This window comes from Herpailurus yagouaroundi, unplaced genomic scaffold (assembly GCF_014898765.1).
Source record: "Herpailurus yagouaroundi ecotype Mexico unplaced genomic scaffold, PumYag 28, whole genome shotgun sequence".
Lineage (NCBI taxonomy): Eukaryota > Metazoa > Chordata > Mammalia > Carnivora > Felidae > Herpailurus > Herpailurus yagouaroundi.
Window position 1 is genome coordinate 148,704,401 of NW_024412376.1, and position 16,501 is coordinate 148,720,901.

At 46.4% G+C, this 16,501-nt stretch overlaps 1 protein-coding gene across 2 annotated transcripts in view; it reads left to right on the forward strand.

Moving 5' to 3' along the window:
• The window catches only part of CCDC149 (coiled-coil domain containing 149), a 96,962-nt gene that overhangs the window by 3,449 nt on the left and 77,012 nt on the right, over positions 1-16,501 (forward strand). The window contains exon 1 of one of the 2 annotated variants that reach the window (XM_040486805.1): positions 15,291-15,402. The exons of the other annotated variant lie outside the window; for it this stretch is intronic. Coding sequence (XP_040342739.1) covers positions 15,397-15,402 — 6 coding nt within the window. The 5' untranslated portion in view covers positions 15,291-15,396. Of the gene's footprint in view, positions 1-15,290; positions 15,403-16,501 lie in introns of those variants that run through there. 2 annotated transcript variants of the gene reach the window in all.

The window sequence follows — 16,501 nt, forward strand, 5'->3', positions numbered from 1 at the left end:
TTTTTTTTTTTTTTTTAATTTTTTTTTCAACGTTTATTTATTTTTTTGGGGAGAGAGAGAGAGACACAGCATGAACGGGGGAGGGGCAGAGAGAGAGGGAGACAGAATCGGAAACAGGCTCCAGGCTCCGAGCCATCAGCCCAGAGCCTGACGCGGGGCTCGAACTCCCGGACCGCGAGATCGTGACCTGGCTGAAGTCGGACACTTAACCGACTGCGCCACCCAGGCGCCCCTTGGCCTGCTGCCTTATGATAACCCATGCCTAGTTCAATTTCACTATTTTCACCATTTGACGTTTGGTTAATTAATTAGATAGCAGTCAGCGTCGTATTCTTTGAGTGTGTTGTGTAACCCTGCACCTCTACCCAGAATAGAGCCACTGACATTGGAAAGACAGAGATTGAATAGGCCCTATGGTTAACGGTGTGGCTTTGGGTCTCCGTTGTTGACTGAGCTCTGGCGGGTGAATCTTGGCTCTACTTCCCTCTGGGTGCGAATGATCAAAAACCCAACCCAAAGCGGTTCAGCTCAGGGAATTTATCGGCTGATGTTGTGGCTTGAATTGTGCTTCCCAAAAACATATGTTCAAATCCTAACCTCCCAAAGCTGTGAACGCAACCTTGTTTGGAAATAGGATCTTTGAAGATGTAATCGAGTTAAGGAAAAGTCATTAGAGTGGGTTCTTAATCCAATGACTAGTGTCCTTACAAGGAGAGGAAAATTTGGATGTAGGGATGCACAGGGAGAAGACACTGGGTGAAGTCACAGAGGAAAGAAGGCCATGTGATGACAGAGGCAGAGACCAGGAGTTATGCAGCTAAGGAGTTCCAGAGATTACTGGAAACTACCAGAAGCTAGGAAGAGGCAAGGAACAGTCCTCCCCTGGAGCCTTATTAGGGAGCATGGCCCTGCTGACACGTTAATTTTGGACTTTCAACCCCCAGGAGTAGAAGAGAATTAATTTCTGTTGTTTCAAGCTGCCCAGTTTATGGCAATTTGTGACAGCAGCTGCAACAAACCAATACAGCTGACCTGTCTAGTAATTCCAAGAGAGGAGTGGTTTGGGCCCCAGCTGGATCCCACACTCAAATGGGCACTTTCTCTCTATCCGTGAGTCTCCTTGCTGTTTGTCTTTAGTCTCAGCCTCCCGTCCTTTTCAAGTTCCGAGAGGAAGACAGCAACTCTTATGTAGTACGTCCCATACAACCGCAGGCGTCCCTCCATTTGAACCCACTTAGATCACTCACCTGGCCTGGAAGACAGTGGCTCAGGAGTGTGGTAATCTGGTTGTGGGCCCTGCCCAGGAAGGCCATGTGGCCTGAGAGCAGGCAGGCAGCAGGGGCTATTTGCCCGAAGCAGAATGGACTGGAAAAGTCCCTGCACTGTGCAGCTTCTCTGAGCCTCGTTTTCCTAATCTTCAGATGGGTAATGAGTATGTGCCCCGTAGGTGTGTGAGGGGCTTGTTAGTCCTTGGCCCTCTGCCTGGCAGGTGGTGCTTAGTGAACGTTAGTACAATGAGCATGAACCTCAGGACAGAAACTTGGGCATTCATGAAATGAAAACGTCTATATTTTGCTACAGCATGTGAATTCTGATTACACATTCCCAGGGATGGAAATGTACTTTGGGCCGGAGTCCTGTGTCTCCCTTTCCCCCAGCCTGTGTTTAAGTTGTAGGGGGCTTAAGTGGTTCTCAGCCGCTGGCAGGGGTGACGGGGTAGGGGTTACGCATCCCGTCTGGGCTACTTTCATATAGTCACAATTTCCTCATGTTTCGTCTAGTATCTAGTCATAGGTCACAGTTGTGTGTCTCCTTGTCCCCCTGTCAGCAATGGCTTGTACCCCACCCGTGCTACTTTGGGTGAACGAAGAACAAGTTGATCATTTGTTCCTTCGTGGCTCTGAGCCTTGCTCAGAGGACCTTGCTGAGCAAGGGGGACCGTGCTCTCTTGCCCAGGGTAAAGGCAAGAGATTCATATTCCGCTGCCCCCAAATCACTCCTGAGCTGACGGAAACTTTTGGAAATTATTGTGCAGTTGTCTGCATGCATACATACACCACATGACACCGGGTGGGTCCAAGACCCTTGAGGTTATTGTCTACTTCCCCAGAAAGAAGGGTGAATTTTTTTGGGTTAAGTTTAAGCTACTTTAACAAAGATACCTACCCTCAAAATATCTTGTTTTAAATAAGGTGGATATGTTGGTCTCTTTCATGTTACAGTGTGTGGTGGTCCAGTCTGGGAGGCCCTGCTCCGTGAGTCATCTAAGAACTCAGATTTTTTTACACCTTACTCCAGTGTGTCTTAGGGGGTGGTCCCCAACTTATGTATGAAGCTGGTTGTTGCCATGTTTTTGTCCCAACCCATGAGAATGAGGGGAAAAAAAGGGCAGGGAGAGTCCAGGGTGAGGGGCTTTTTAAAATTAGGGATGACTTCTGCTCACATCCCATTGGTCTGAGCATAGTCACGTGGCCACACCTAGCCATGGAGGCCAGGGAGGCTAGGGAATGGAACCTTATCTGTGCCCAGCTTGTACTTGGGAAGGTTCTCTTATCACCACTGAGATGGTTTTTCACAGTTTGGGAGCTTCAAGAGTAAGAAGGGTACATAGGACATGAAAACATAACCACAAAAGGAAAAAAGAATAAATTGTATTTTATCAAAACTTAAAACTTCTGCTCTTTGAAAAACTCCTTTAGGAAAACGAAAAGATAAGCCACAGACTGGGAGAAAATTTGTGCAGAACAGAAGTCTTATATCTAGAATATATAAAGGACTCTCACAACTGAATAATAAAAAAACAAGCAGCCTAATTTTTAAAATGGCAAAAGAGGGGTGCCTGGGTGGCTCAGTCAGTTAAGCATCACTCTCTAGATTTTGGCTCAAGTCAAGTTCATGGTTCATTAGTTTGAGCCTCGCATCGGGCTCCACGCTGGCAGTGTGGGATTCTCTCTCTCAAAGTAAACAAATACACTTTTTTTAAAAAAGAAAATGGCAAAAGAGTTAAATAGATTCTACACTCAAGAGATTTGGATGGTGGGGCACTTGGGTGGCTCAGTCGGTTAAGCATCCAGCTGTTGGTTTCAGCTCAGATCATGATCTCATGGTTTCATGAGTTCGAGCCCCACATCGGGCTCAGAGCCTGCTTGGGATTCTCTCCCTCTCCCTTTCTCTCTGCACCCCCCCCCCACACTATCTCTGTCTCTTTCAAAATAAATAAAATAAACTTTAAAAAATTTAAAAAAAGAGATTTGGATGGAAAATAAGCACATGAATATATACTAAACAGTGTCAGTCATTAGAGAAACGTACATTGAGATCGCAATAAGGTTCCACAACACAACCTGTCAGGAGGGAAAAACAAACAGATAAAAAATGGATAAACCGAATGCCGCCAAGGATGCAGAGCACTGGAAGCCCCATGCGTTGCTGGAGGAATAGAAAGTGGTTATGGCCACTTTTGAAAACAGTTGTGCAATTTCTCATACAGTCAAACATACGCTTAACAGAACAACCCAGCCGCCCTGCCCCTGGGTGTTTACCCAAGAGAAGTGAGGATGCACGTCAACACCAAAGCCTGTATGTGAATGTTTATAGCCCTTTTTTTTTTTTATAATCACTGAGAATGGAAACAGCCCCAGTGTCCGTGAACTGATGAGCGGATAACTGTCGTGCGTCCATGTAATGAAATCCTGCTCAGCGTTACGAGGGGACAGGTTACTGATTCGTGCAGAAACATGAATGAGCCTCCAAAACATTTGGTACACCTGAAGCTAGCGTAACATTGTGTGCCAACTATACTAAAAAAAGAAAAAAAAATTGGCAAGTGATGGAAACCAGAGGCTCGAGCCAAGCATACCTACTGTAAGATTCCATTAATACGAAATTTCTGGGGAGGCGCAGCTAGAAGGACAGGAAACAGATCAGTGGTTGCCAGAGCTTGGGAACAGGGTGAGCAGATTGACGGCAGGAGGGCACAAGGGAACTTTGTGGAGTGATGGACGTATTCTGTGCCTCAGCCGTGGTGACGGCTATGTGATTGTACAAGTGTAGTGAAATTCATAGAGTGGTACACCCAAAAAAGATGAACCTTTCTCTGTGTGAATTGTGCCTCAAGATATCGAATTTTTTCAAGATCTTTTTTAATATTTATTTTTGAGAGACAGAGAGAGACAGAGCGTGAGTGGGGGGGAAGGAGACAGAGAGAGAGAGAGAGGGAGACACAGACTCCGAAGCAGTCTCCGGGCTCTGAGCTGTCAGCACAGAGTCAGACGCAGGGCTTGAACTCATGAACCGCAAGATCATGACCCAAGCTGAAGTTGGACGTGTAACTGACTGAACCACCTGGGTACCCCAAAATCTAATTTTTTTAAAGGGGAGAGATGGATATTTGAGATAGACATTGCTCTGAGAGCTTTATTCCTTACCTCTTCACATCCCACTTCATCAGGTTTCCAGCACGACTAGCCGTGCTCCCCACCCTGGTCCCGGGGTTCCCCCTCCACTGCCCTCACCCAGGCGGATTAGGCAGAGGCTCCGTGCTCATTCTTAGAGACTCACTGATAGCCAAACTCTCTTTCTTTGCCCTCTGATTCTGCCCTTTCCTCAACTTTGGAGATCTTTCTAGTCTTTTGGGAAGCCATGGGGGAGGGAGCTACTGGGGAGACTGTTCCATGCCCTGATGTCTTAAGGACCAGACTTCCAACACTGAAGAGCCAATCGCTTTGTTACCTGTGTTTTGCTGGATGCTCCCTTCCTTGGAACACAAAGGCAGAATGTCTGGTTTCTTAAAAAGGCAGAGGGATGTGTAGGGAGAAACAGGGTAGGAATTATAGGAAATGGAGGCAAGGTGGGTAGATAGGACATCAGTTAATATTTCAAAGTATTATTCGTATTAATAATAGTATTAAATGAAAAAACCAGTACAGAATAGCGGGCACATATATAGACACTTGGTCAGGCTTGAGAGGTGGGAAAAAGCTTCCTAGAGGCAGTGGAACTTGAACTGGGTCCTTCCCCTTTGGTTGAAGAGGCCATGGGTGATCATGATAGAAGCAGGCATGAACACTGGGCTGGCAGCTGACCTTTGAGGAAATGCTTCTGACCTTTGAGGAAAGGCTGGAACTAGTGGGTTGAGGTATAGCAGACATGAAGGTTGGAAGAGCCAGGGTGGACCAGATGGTGAATGACCTCAAAAGCAAGACAGAGGGCGTGCTCTAACATAGCTGGTAATGGAGAGGTGCTGGACACTTTTTTAGCTGGGGTACAAGTCGATGAAACTATCTGGGATAGATCGGTTTTCACCGAACTCAGTGATCACTGAGCCTCTAACAGAGTCTGCGAGGCACTATGCCAGGCAGCGGGGATGTGCAGACAAATTTGGTAACTTTGCCAGGAATCGGGGAAAGACAAGATGAGGGACTAGCAATCTAGTGTTTTCTGTCACCATCAGCATTTCCGATTACTCCTTTGGCACCGAAGCCATGCCACTTACATGGTTTTCTAACTAACCTATAACGTGTCTATCTCTCCGCTGAACCCAAATGATCTTGAACTCCTTGAGAGCAGGGACCATGTGTTGTTAATTTGTGGCCTTAGCTCTCTTTGCACTGTGCTTTGCCCCGTATAGGAATTAAGTAATTGTAGGATATATGAATCTGGATGTTTGAATAAATGAAGTGGTAAGGAGATAACAGCGTCCGTGGGAATAGAGGAGAAGGGATGGCTAAGAGAAAGATTTTGTTTTTAATGACCCCGACAGGATTTCATAGCCAACTGGATTGGGAAGATGAAATGGAATGGGTCCAAGATGACCCGTGATGGGTGGCTAGAGAGAGGCCGGGCTGGGCATGATAGAGGATTGGGAGTGGCCAAGTCTGGTGAGAAGAGAGGAGTTCCACTTAGAACTCTGCATTGTTCAGAGTTTCCTGGGAGTACTTGAACTCTTGCAAGGCAAGCTTAGTGCTTACTGGGAGCATTTTGGATGAGCAGCTATCTGCATAGTGGCAGGCTAATTTCAGAGTAAGTTTATTAAAATTAGCATGTGGGGGAAAGTGAGCACAACTGCTATTTTTAACTAATAGGATTCATGTTCTCTCCTGTGCAGGGAAATTCGCATATGCGCTTCTAAAATTGACAATTTCTACTCTTATTATGTTAAAAAATTAATTTAGTGACTTTCACATTGAATAAAATACATTGACTGAAGATTAGAAGAGGACTTTGGCTAGTCCCTGAATGAAAATGACCAGAGTGAATGACATTTCTTACTCACCGCCTGGTTTTCCACTAATAGAACCACACTGGGGCTTTGGGTACCTCATGGTGGAGATCTTTGCTTAGTGGAGAGTCTGCATCTCTCTGTGGCCCATCAGGTGACATGGTGCCCGTGGGAGGGGATAACTGGTTCCCAAGGAACGTAAACCTTCGTTGGTTTTTGTTTTGAAGTCTTCCCATTTTCATTTTCTGTATAAGTTTGTTCAATAATCTACTCTATCACCTTGTGCTGTTTTATTGTGACATCTCATTTATGTCCAGGATATCAGATCTCCTTCAAGACAGTCTATCCTCTGTACAACTAATCTATTATGCCACCTTAAGAAGAAAAGCACTTTTCACTGAGTCTTCTTACTCAGAAACCTTTTTGGCTCCCTATTATCTGGTATTCAAAGGCTCCCCTCAAACTGGCCTTGAGCTTTCCAACTTTATGTCTCACTGGTCCCCTCAGAAACTGAGTGTTCCAGACAAACTGATCCATCCTGCATTCTGGTTCCTACCTCATTCCCACATCCTGATCTCATGGGTGGGGCTTCTACTTCCTCCCAGACCACCGCCTTTACTAGTCCTCCAAAGTGGAATAGAAGCCCGCATCCCTCATAAAATCGTCCATGACCACCCAAGCTTGAAGTGAACTCTTCAGCCTGTTGCATTACATAGCTTAGACTTCAAGCCACTCATATAGCACTAAAATGCTCCCAGAGAAATATAGGGACCTTCTCTGTGTGTGGATCTCAAGTCCTGCACAAGTTAGTGAGCTCCTAAGAGAAGGGACTGTGACCAGCTATGTTGGGTGGGTAGGAGATAGGAATGAATTTCATGCTATGACTCAAGAGGAGCAGAACTGAGTGGGGATACTGAATAATACCCAAGAACCAACCCGGTTCTGACCCATATACAGGACCTCTACTTTGAGGTCTTCACTCATGGAAAAGTGACTCATCAATGTGCCTGCCCACCTATAGCTTTATTAATGGTCGACACACAGGTAGAATGTTACTGATGACATGATTATACCCTCTGAGCAGGGGAGAAATTACCTGGGTGCGGTGGGAAGGTAGCTGATCTGCCAGGAGTCAATGTGATAGGGGTGAGGGTCGAGAAGGACACAGGAGCCCACCTGAGGCTCTTCCTTGTCCCCTTGCTCTCATCCACTCTCGATCCACCTGAGTCTGCCTTCTGCCCCTTCTTTTCTCCTGCAATGCCCTTGCCAAGCCCATCCAAGACCAGACTCCTCTCTGCCATGCACAGTGGTCTGTCCTCAGGTTTCAGCCTATGTGGTCCTGGCTGTGCAGCCTCTGACACTCCACTCTTCCTTCCCCACCTGCTGGGCTTCTGAATCCCTGCACGTGGCCGCTGGACATGTCTCCAGGCACCCTACACTCAATGTGCCCTAACCCGAATCCATCCTCCCTCTGGCTTCCGCCTTTCCTATCTGTCTTCCCTTCTTCCATCCCATCTCGATTGATGATGTCGCTACAGAGTCATCTTTGATCCTTCTTCCTAGCTGCACCCAATCTGATTATTAATCAAGGCCCATATTTTCTGCTCTTGAACAAGTCTTTAATAGGGGCTCTGTGTCGCCATTCCCACCGTCCCACCATGGCTCAGATTCTCATTCACTGTCCTCAGAATTATCTGCTACATCCTGTAAGACCTTTCTTTTGTGTCCTGTCATCCAGCTGGAGTTGTCCTTATAAGCACTGAAATGCTTTACCACTCCTTTGCCTCGAGCTCTCTGATGGCCCTCAGGGGCCTGCAGAGTCAAGGCCAGTCCCTCAGTTGGCCTCCAGGGACCCTGCTCCCTCCTCACCTCCAATGACTCCTTTGGGCCCCTTCTGCCTATCCACTCCCCCACTCTCCACAGAACTCCTAACAGATACCAGATCGTTCCAGGCCCTGAGGCATCTCTAGGTTTTTGCTTGTGTCCAAGGTGACCTCCTTTGCATACTTAAAGGCCATGGTCAAATGTCACATCACATGAGTGTCCTACCTCCCCTGGGCCTGGTATGTTTTACTTGGGAAGTTGATGGTACGTTTCAGTTGGGAAGATGGTGTGGAGAATTGTTGGCAGCATAATAAGGCAAGGTAATGGGGTTCCTGACAATGGGGGCCCTCAGAGAGGTGGGGGGGGGGCAATAATATCTAGTACAATTCCAGGCACATGGTCCTTGGCAGGTACTCATGGAAGGAAGGAAAGAAGGGAGGAAGGAAGGGAATAACGGGAAGGAAAGAAGGAAGGAAAGAGTTCACGTTGCCATTTCTTTTTTTTTTTTTTTTTTAATTTTTTTTTCAACGTTTTTATTTATTTTTGGGACAGAGAGAGACAGAGCATGAACGGGGGAGGGGCAGAGAGAGAGGGAGACACAGAATCGGAAACAGGCCCCAGGCTCCGAGCCATCAGCCTAGAGCCTGACGCGGGGCTCGAACTCACGGACCGCGAGATCGTGACCTGGCTGAAGTCGGACGCTCAACCGACTGCGCCACCCAGGCGCCCCCACGTTGCCATTTCTGATACTGTCTTTGAAGCCAGCCCTGCTCAGCTGCTGGTGTGCCCCACTTCCAGCCTCTCCCCCAGACTGCTCATGGCCCCAAAATAGCTGGGAGTGAGTGTCCACGTGGTGCAAGCCCATGACCGGTATCCTCACCAGCTGGGTCACGTAAGTCTTCAAGCTCCATCGGTAGGTAGCTACTTAGTGTTGGGCGAATCTCATGACTTCCCCAAGACCTCAAGTTTCTCTGGACTTTATGCAACGAGAATAACAATATCCGTCTTGTATCCCTCACCTGAGATGAGGCTAGAGTGAGGTGATATATATGAAAGTATGTTTCCAAGTCCCCGACCCTCTGCAGCCGAGGTGGTGGTCCTGTGCTTTAGGAAATGGTGCTCTGGTCTTCGGAGCCATTGCTAACTCCTTCCCATGTTTGGTGGGGTCCTGAATAAGCCTCTTAGTAGGCCGACATCAGTTCTCAGGACACAGCACTTGCTCACAAAGAACTAACAGTAACCTCTTCCCTGGAGGACGTGGCTCCCTGCCTCCTGTACCCGTTTCTGCCCTCCCGCCCTCTCCCTCACTGCCTGGTCAAGTGCCTGGAAGCAAAACTGGGATCTGACCCTTCCTTGGTCAAAAGCCTCCATAGCTGCTGCTGGCTCTCACTTTGTCTCAGACTTTATTGTCGTTTAAGGCCTTTCTTACTTTCATCCAAACCAAATGATCCGGCCTTACTTTGCCCATCTCCGTTTCACATGTCCTGTGTTCTCGGTAAACAGAAGCACACTGAGTGTTTGCAGGAAGCCAGCGTTTCCACCCACCTGGGGTTTGCTCAGGCTGTGCCCTCTGGCAGGAACCCTGGTTCTCTTACTTCTTCTCACTCCTCCTTCGAGGGTCAGTCATAACCACCTTAACCTCCAACTGGAAGGTCTTTGGCCTCCTGCGATCGCATAGCATCCAGGTGCACCTCTGTGACCAGGTCGGAATTATTTACGTACGTGCCTCGTCTCCAGCCTGGAGTTACTCAGAGTGGGAAGGGGTGGATGTTTTTTGAATCTGCCATTATACCCAGCACAAAGTCCTGCTTGTAGACAAATCTGAAAGAGATGACAAGCCTATCCGGCTCTCAGTTAATACTTGCATTGAAAACCTGCTGAATTAAAACAAGGACATCCATTTGTTTGCTCGTCAGAACAACATTCTCGTGTGTTTCTCTCCCCAAAGCCCCCTTGTATCCATTTGATCTCACAGACCTTCTGACTTTCCAAATACAGACTGTGATCTGTTAAAGGTAGTAAGTCAAATCTCCTTTTAATAAGCTCCAAGGGATTTATGAATTCACCAGAAGTCGTTTCCTCTCTCTCTGTCTCCATCTCAACCTCCCCTTCTTTCCTTTCTTTTCTTCCAAACTGAAATTTTATCGTATCAGATATATTGCTTGACAAGAGGCAGAAGCTGCGGGTGGGAAATCATTTGGTTATAAAGAGCTACTTTCTGTAACGGGCTCTGACCTGTGTTATCGTGCGTCGTACCCAGCCTCTGCCTTCGCGCTGGACTAGAAGGGTTTGTGCCAAGGTTGTTTGCACCCACCTTTGACTCTCATGCAAAGAAGCTATGCAATTGCTTTGGCCTCTGCGGTCACCTCATCACAGGACGTAATACATAAAAACAGTACCTTACATCTGTCTTTCTTCTACTGATGCTTAAGAGGATTAACCCAGCCTCAGGCACCTTGCTAAAAGTTAGGGTGCAGAAGCCAATGGGATGCTCTCACCTTCTTCTCCATTCCCTTATCCTCATAACCACCTCGTCAGTTAGAATGAGCAGGGGGTAGTGTGAAGAAATGGAAATTCGGAGTCCTTATTGATGGTCACTTGGCAAGAAGCAAGTATGTGGAGGCAGGCCTTTTAACTTCAAGTCAGATTTTCTCCCACCAGAAGGCTTGGGTTCCTATCCTCTGCATGCTCGTGCCAGCTGACCTAGATCTGAGTCCAAGAACTTGAGCTGAGATAGAGACTTCTGGGGTCGGGTTCCAAATCCCTGCCCAGACTTCAGTAGAGGCTGGAAGTTGAGCAAAAGTGGCGTCGGGGACACCTGCAGATGTGGCCATAACTGGAGGACGGTCAGGATGCCACCTCTGCTGTGGAGGCTGCAGGCAGGTGCTCCAGGTGACCCACTGCTGTCTGAGCAGGGGCTCCGCAGAAGTACTAGAATCTAATAATGCCACGGATCCACCTCCCCTGGATCCTACCTGCCCCCATCACAGAGAGTTTCCTTGGGCAGCTGTGGGGGCCCTACCCTTGTCGGCCTGAATCTGTGAATGGAGAAAGGGTGGCGAAGAGAGGTGAGTGACTGAAGGTATTACCTAGAGATGGTAAAACTTTGGATCATGATGGATTTGACTTTAAATATCTGAATAAACTTAAGCGGTCCCCAAATTTAGAAAATATATGTATGTTTATTCATTTTTTAAAGTTTATTTATTTTTATTTTCACGGAGAGAGAGAGAGCAGGGGAAAGGGAGAGAGAATCCCACGTAGGCTCCGTGCTGTCAGCACAGAGCCTAATGCAGGACTCGATCCCATGAACCATGAGATCATGACCTGAGCCAAAATCAAGAGTCAGACGCTCAACCAACTGTCCCTAGAAAATATACGTATGTTTAAAAGAAAATAACTATAATTCTAGTACCCAGAGATGACTACTGTTAATATTTTAGTGTTTAATCATTCAGATATTTTTCCAGGCCTTTATTTCTAAAAATGAGTTTATATCACGTGCTACACACATACAGTGAATGCACACGGTGAATGCTCAACGCATTTTTGCATGTGCACCACCCAGGTCAAGATATAGAACATTCTCAGCTCCCCAGAAGGCTCTGCATGCCTTTCCTAGTCGACTCTACCCACCCACCCCTCCTGCACCCATTAAGCATTTTTTTGAGTTCTGTCACTGTATGCTGTTTTATAAGGTGTTCTTTTTCTTGCTCAGCAATAAGTCGTGAACAGTTTCCACGTCACTAACTCATCTCCATCGACATCAGTCTCTGTGGCAGCCCGGGACTACACCGTGTTGACAAACCAAACATTTGCTGGACTTTGAGCCTATGTCTTAGAAATTCTTTTTTTTTTTTTTTTAATTTTTTTTTTCAACGTTTATTTATTTTTGGGACAGAGAGAGACAGAGCATGAACGGGGGAGGGGCAGAGAGAGAGGGAGACACAGAATCGGAAGCAGGCTCCAGGCTCCGAGCCATCAGCCCAGAGCCCGACGCGGGGCTCGAACTCTCGGACCGCGAGATCGTGACCTGGCTGAAGTCGGACGCTTAACCGACTGCGCCACCCAGGCGCCCCTATGTCTTAGAAATTCTTAACTGCATTGTTTCCCACTGTCGGAACACCCAGATGTCTGCCATCAGAGTTCTGTTAAACTCTCGAATAGGCTGCAGGGACAGTGACTTTAGGGTTTTCCCGTGGTTTTTTGCACAGCCGGCTTATATCTTCCCTTGCTTACTTAGTTTCTGTGAATGCACATGAGTTAGGCTGAACGACCTAATAACTACCCCTGTGCGCTGGGGCAAGGGTATCTGGCATCTTACCACTCGGTGTAAAGGTTTGTACAGGAGAGCAGATTCTAGGGTGTTCGTTCTTCCTGTCCATCAACTTCTGTTTAAAAATTCATTTTTGAAAAAGGAGAGGAATTCATTGGACAATTTAAACACCTGGGTTTTAGGGAGACGTTCTTTTAAGATTATAAGATTGCTTGGTGAGCAAGGAAAATCACTGCTTTGATTACTGGAAACATGGGTGAGGATTCATGAGAAAAATTCCACACTTCTCCAGAAACAGTCTCCGACCTCGTGCTGAACAGTTAAGTTTTGATCATGTAGGTATTAACCGCACACATTTGGGGACCTTCCTTATTTTCACCCTCTCTGTTCAGCTTTTGATTATTTTACTACCGCTGTTTCTACGACCACTCCTGTGATTGCTACTACTCTCTCAGTATCATTATTATTGTTAACTGCAGTAAGGTTATTCTTTTCGTTCTGTTTTGCTTTTAAGTAGGCTCCACACCCAGCAGGGAGCCCAACGCGGGGCTTGAACTCTCGATCTTAAGATCACGACCTAAGCTGAGATCAGGAGTCAGATGTTTCACTGATGGAGCCACCCAGGCGCCCCAGTGAAGTTATTCTTAACAAATGTGTCCATTTATTAAGCCCTGTGTGCCATACATATAAGGTTCATCTAAGGTTTGGTGCAGGCACATATTTGAAGGAAAAAGGATATGTTTATTGGGTGCTATTTAATGTGCCCAGTCCTGAACGCTTTATATTTGCATTTCATTTATACCTCACAACAGCCTTGAGAGGCAGCTAGAGTTACAACCATTTCATTTGCTGTGATCAATATGGCTAAGAGTTGATAAGTAAACATAAGAGAATATGCTGGCAATACAAGAGCTGGGATTTGAACTCGGGTTCTTTTTATTCCAAAGTCTATGTTTCCCCTGGTCTACCGTAGCCTCACCAAATGGATGAGTGAGTGAACGAATGAAAAAACATTCTAGTGTGGTGCTCACTTTTAGGAGGTGTGTATTTTGAATTATCAAGCCAAGAAGGAAGTATTCTTTCATTTAAACTCTATGAAAACCTCAGTATAGTACTTACACAGTTTTGTATCATGGATATCCAGTGACACCTGTCAGGGGTGACATAGGGCTCTCTTATGAACTCAGTTACATATCTTACATTAAAAGGTGCCAAATTTCCTCAGTATCAGTTGCTTGGGTGTGTTGGCATATTATTTAGGATTAGTTTTAACGTAATACCAGAAACAGCAGTGGTTTGGATAAGATAGAGTTATCTGTATTCCTCTCTCAAGTACAGTGACTGTAGAGGAAGACCATTTAAGGCTGATATGGCAGCTTACAGTTTTTCAGGGACCCAGGCACCTTCTGTTTCTTTTATCCACCAGTTCCAACAGTGGAGCTTTCCATTTTCGGGATGAATATTTTGCAGGAGGAAGAAAACATGAAGAAGAATATGCTCCTTCCTTTAAGGAAACTTCCCAGAAGTCTCCTGGAACACTTCTGCTTCCCTCTTCTTGGCCAGCACTTTATAGGAGATGTAGGGGATCATAGTAACTCCTACCTCCTAGGGCCTCATTGTGAGGACCAAATGAACTAATGTGTGTGAAGTGCCCAGAACAGTACCTGGCACACGGTCAGTGGTGGAGGAGGGTCTGCCCTTAGTGTTTTGTCTGATGCCTCCATGGCCATATCTGGGGTCTAGGCCCATCAGGCTTGATAGGTCTTTCCCAAAGACTTGTTTTAACTACTTTGGTCTTTGCACCCTCCTACACAGTACGGACAGCAACAGTCCTAATGATATAGCATGAACATGATGATGATTGATGAGGAGGAGGAGGATGATTATAAAGATAAAAAAAATAATAACCTCTTAGCAAATGCCAGCTTCACGCCAGTGACTGGACTAGATACCTTGTTCCATTGCCTCCTTTATGTCGCAGACCCTACGAAGGACACACTATCCTGGTCCCCCTTTTACAAGTAAGGGGTCTTTGGCTCAGCAAGAGATGGATTAACTTGCTCAAGGTCATTCAGCTACAGGTGCAGGGCAGGGACTGGAATCCAAGAAAGTCTGACCCCCTCCCCCCAAAAACATACTTGGGATATCCACTGCCTTCCATGAGCTTTTAGGTCTCTCTGCCTCTAAAATTTCATCTCCTTTTGGAATGGTTAGCCTGGTCACATATTTAGTCAGTCCTATTGACGCTGCTGTCTGTAGTGACCTTGATTATCAGTGAGTTTCCTTACTGAAAGAGAAATGCCCACGCCTTGATGCTACCTGCATCAGTGATGTCTTCTCCAAAGGAATCCTTTAAGCGCCAGGTCTTGTGTCTGTACTTGCAGAGGAACAAACTGAAGCAACCCATGTTACTGTCGTTCAGTGCTCTTCTGATGAACCGTGATTGTGGTGGACAAATGGGCTGTCAAGAGAAGCCATAAAATTATGCCCAGTGTTGGCTGTTGGCTTGTTGGTGATGTGGAGACAATGAAGACTTTGCCGTCCTCCCTGAAAGCCATACTAAATTGAGATCATCCATAGGAGCCCTTTGCTAGCATGATCGACCCAGTTGCACCATTACCAGCCAGGGAAACAGACCTGGACAGAGCCCTCGCCTTAATTAGTGTTTATAGTTTAGTCTGCCCTCTGAATAAGCCTGCGACTTGAATCAGCAGAACTGCACATCCACCCATGTTCCAGAATGAATCTCCACCTAACTTGTTGCCGTGGGGCCGAGTTCTGAACTGACAGTTCTTGTTGAGGAACATTTCTCACTAATCAGTACTGCCTGGAGGTGGTGGTAAGAAACTGATAATGACAAGCTCAGGAGCAAATTAACAGTGCTCAGGAAAATATGAGCTAGGCATAGAGAGAAGGCAAAAACAGCTCCCACTCACAAGCTTCAGCTGGGGACACCTTCATCCTGTAGGCGGAAATTGGGGCCCAAGTGGCCCTTTAATGATGACTCCGTGATTCTCATGCAGAGAGAACCGCTGGGGGGAGCCGTGATGATCACGATTGGCTGGCATCTTGGCAGATGGTGGTAAGAGCTCTACTTCCTTGGATAATTAAAATAGTGATGGATTTGCATGTCTGATTTCAAGATCTCTAGTCTGCAGATGACTGCCTTTCGGGGGCAGACAGGGACGGAACACCTCCTTGCCTTGGAGTATCTGCACCTGACTCTAGTATGGAAGAGATGGAAGCCAGGGAATACTCCCACAAATGCTCCATCTTGAGTTGAGTCTTCATCTGGAGCACTCTGACCCTCTTCTGGAACACTTCATCCCAGCAGGGAGATGATATTTTTCACAAAGGCAAGGTCTGCTGACAAACTTAGGAATGGAGATTGGTTTTCTTTCTTTGAATAGGATGAACGCAGTTCTTTGGATTGTTGTGATTATTAATAAGATTGGTGCCTTTAGAATTTATTGAGTGCTTTTTTTTTTTTTTTTTTTTAAACATGCATTGTCTTATAGAGCCCTTATGACTCTCCTGTGAGAGAGGTGGGGCAGGCCTGGGTTTAAATCCCACCATTTCCAGGGTGCCTGGGTAGCTCAGTCAGTTAAGCGTCCAACTCTTGATTTCAGCTCATGTCGTGTTCTCACGTTTCATGCGTTTGAGCCCTGCATTGGGCTCTGCACTGAGATCGCAGAGCCTGCTTGGGATTCTCTCTCCCTCTCTCTCTGCCCCTGCCCTGCTCTCTCTCTCTCTTTCTCAAAATAAATAAACATTAAAAAAAATAAATCCCACCGTTGCCACCGGCAAGTTGCGAGACTTTGTTCTTAAGTTTATTTATTTATTTTGAGAGAAACAGAGACAGCACGAGTTGGGCAGGGGCAGAGAGACAGGGAGAGAGAGAATTCCAAGCAGGCTCCGTCCTCTTAGCACAGAGCCTGACACAGGACTTGAACCCACAAAATGTGAGATCCTGACATGAGCTGACATCAAGAGTTGGACGCTTAACAGACTGAGCCACCCAGATGCCCCACAAGTTGTGTGACTTAAAAAAAGAAAAATCTCCTAGGTCCTCAGTTTCTTCATCTGTAAAAGGGGAGAATGTCTACTTTTTGGGGTTGTGATAAGGATTAATGACTTATATATGGGAAATACTGAATCACCTTTGGGCACTGAGTAGAGTC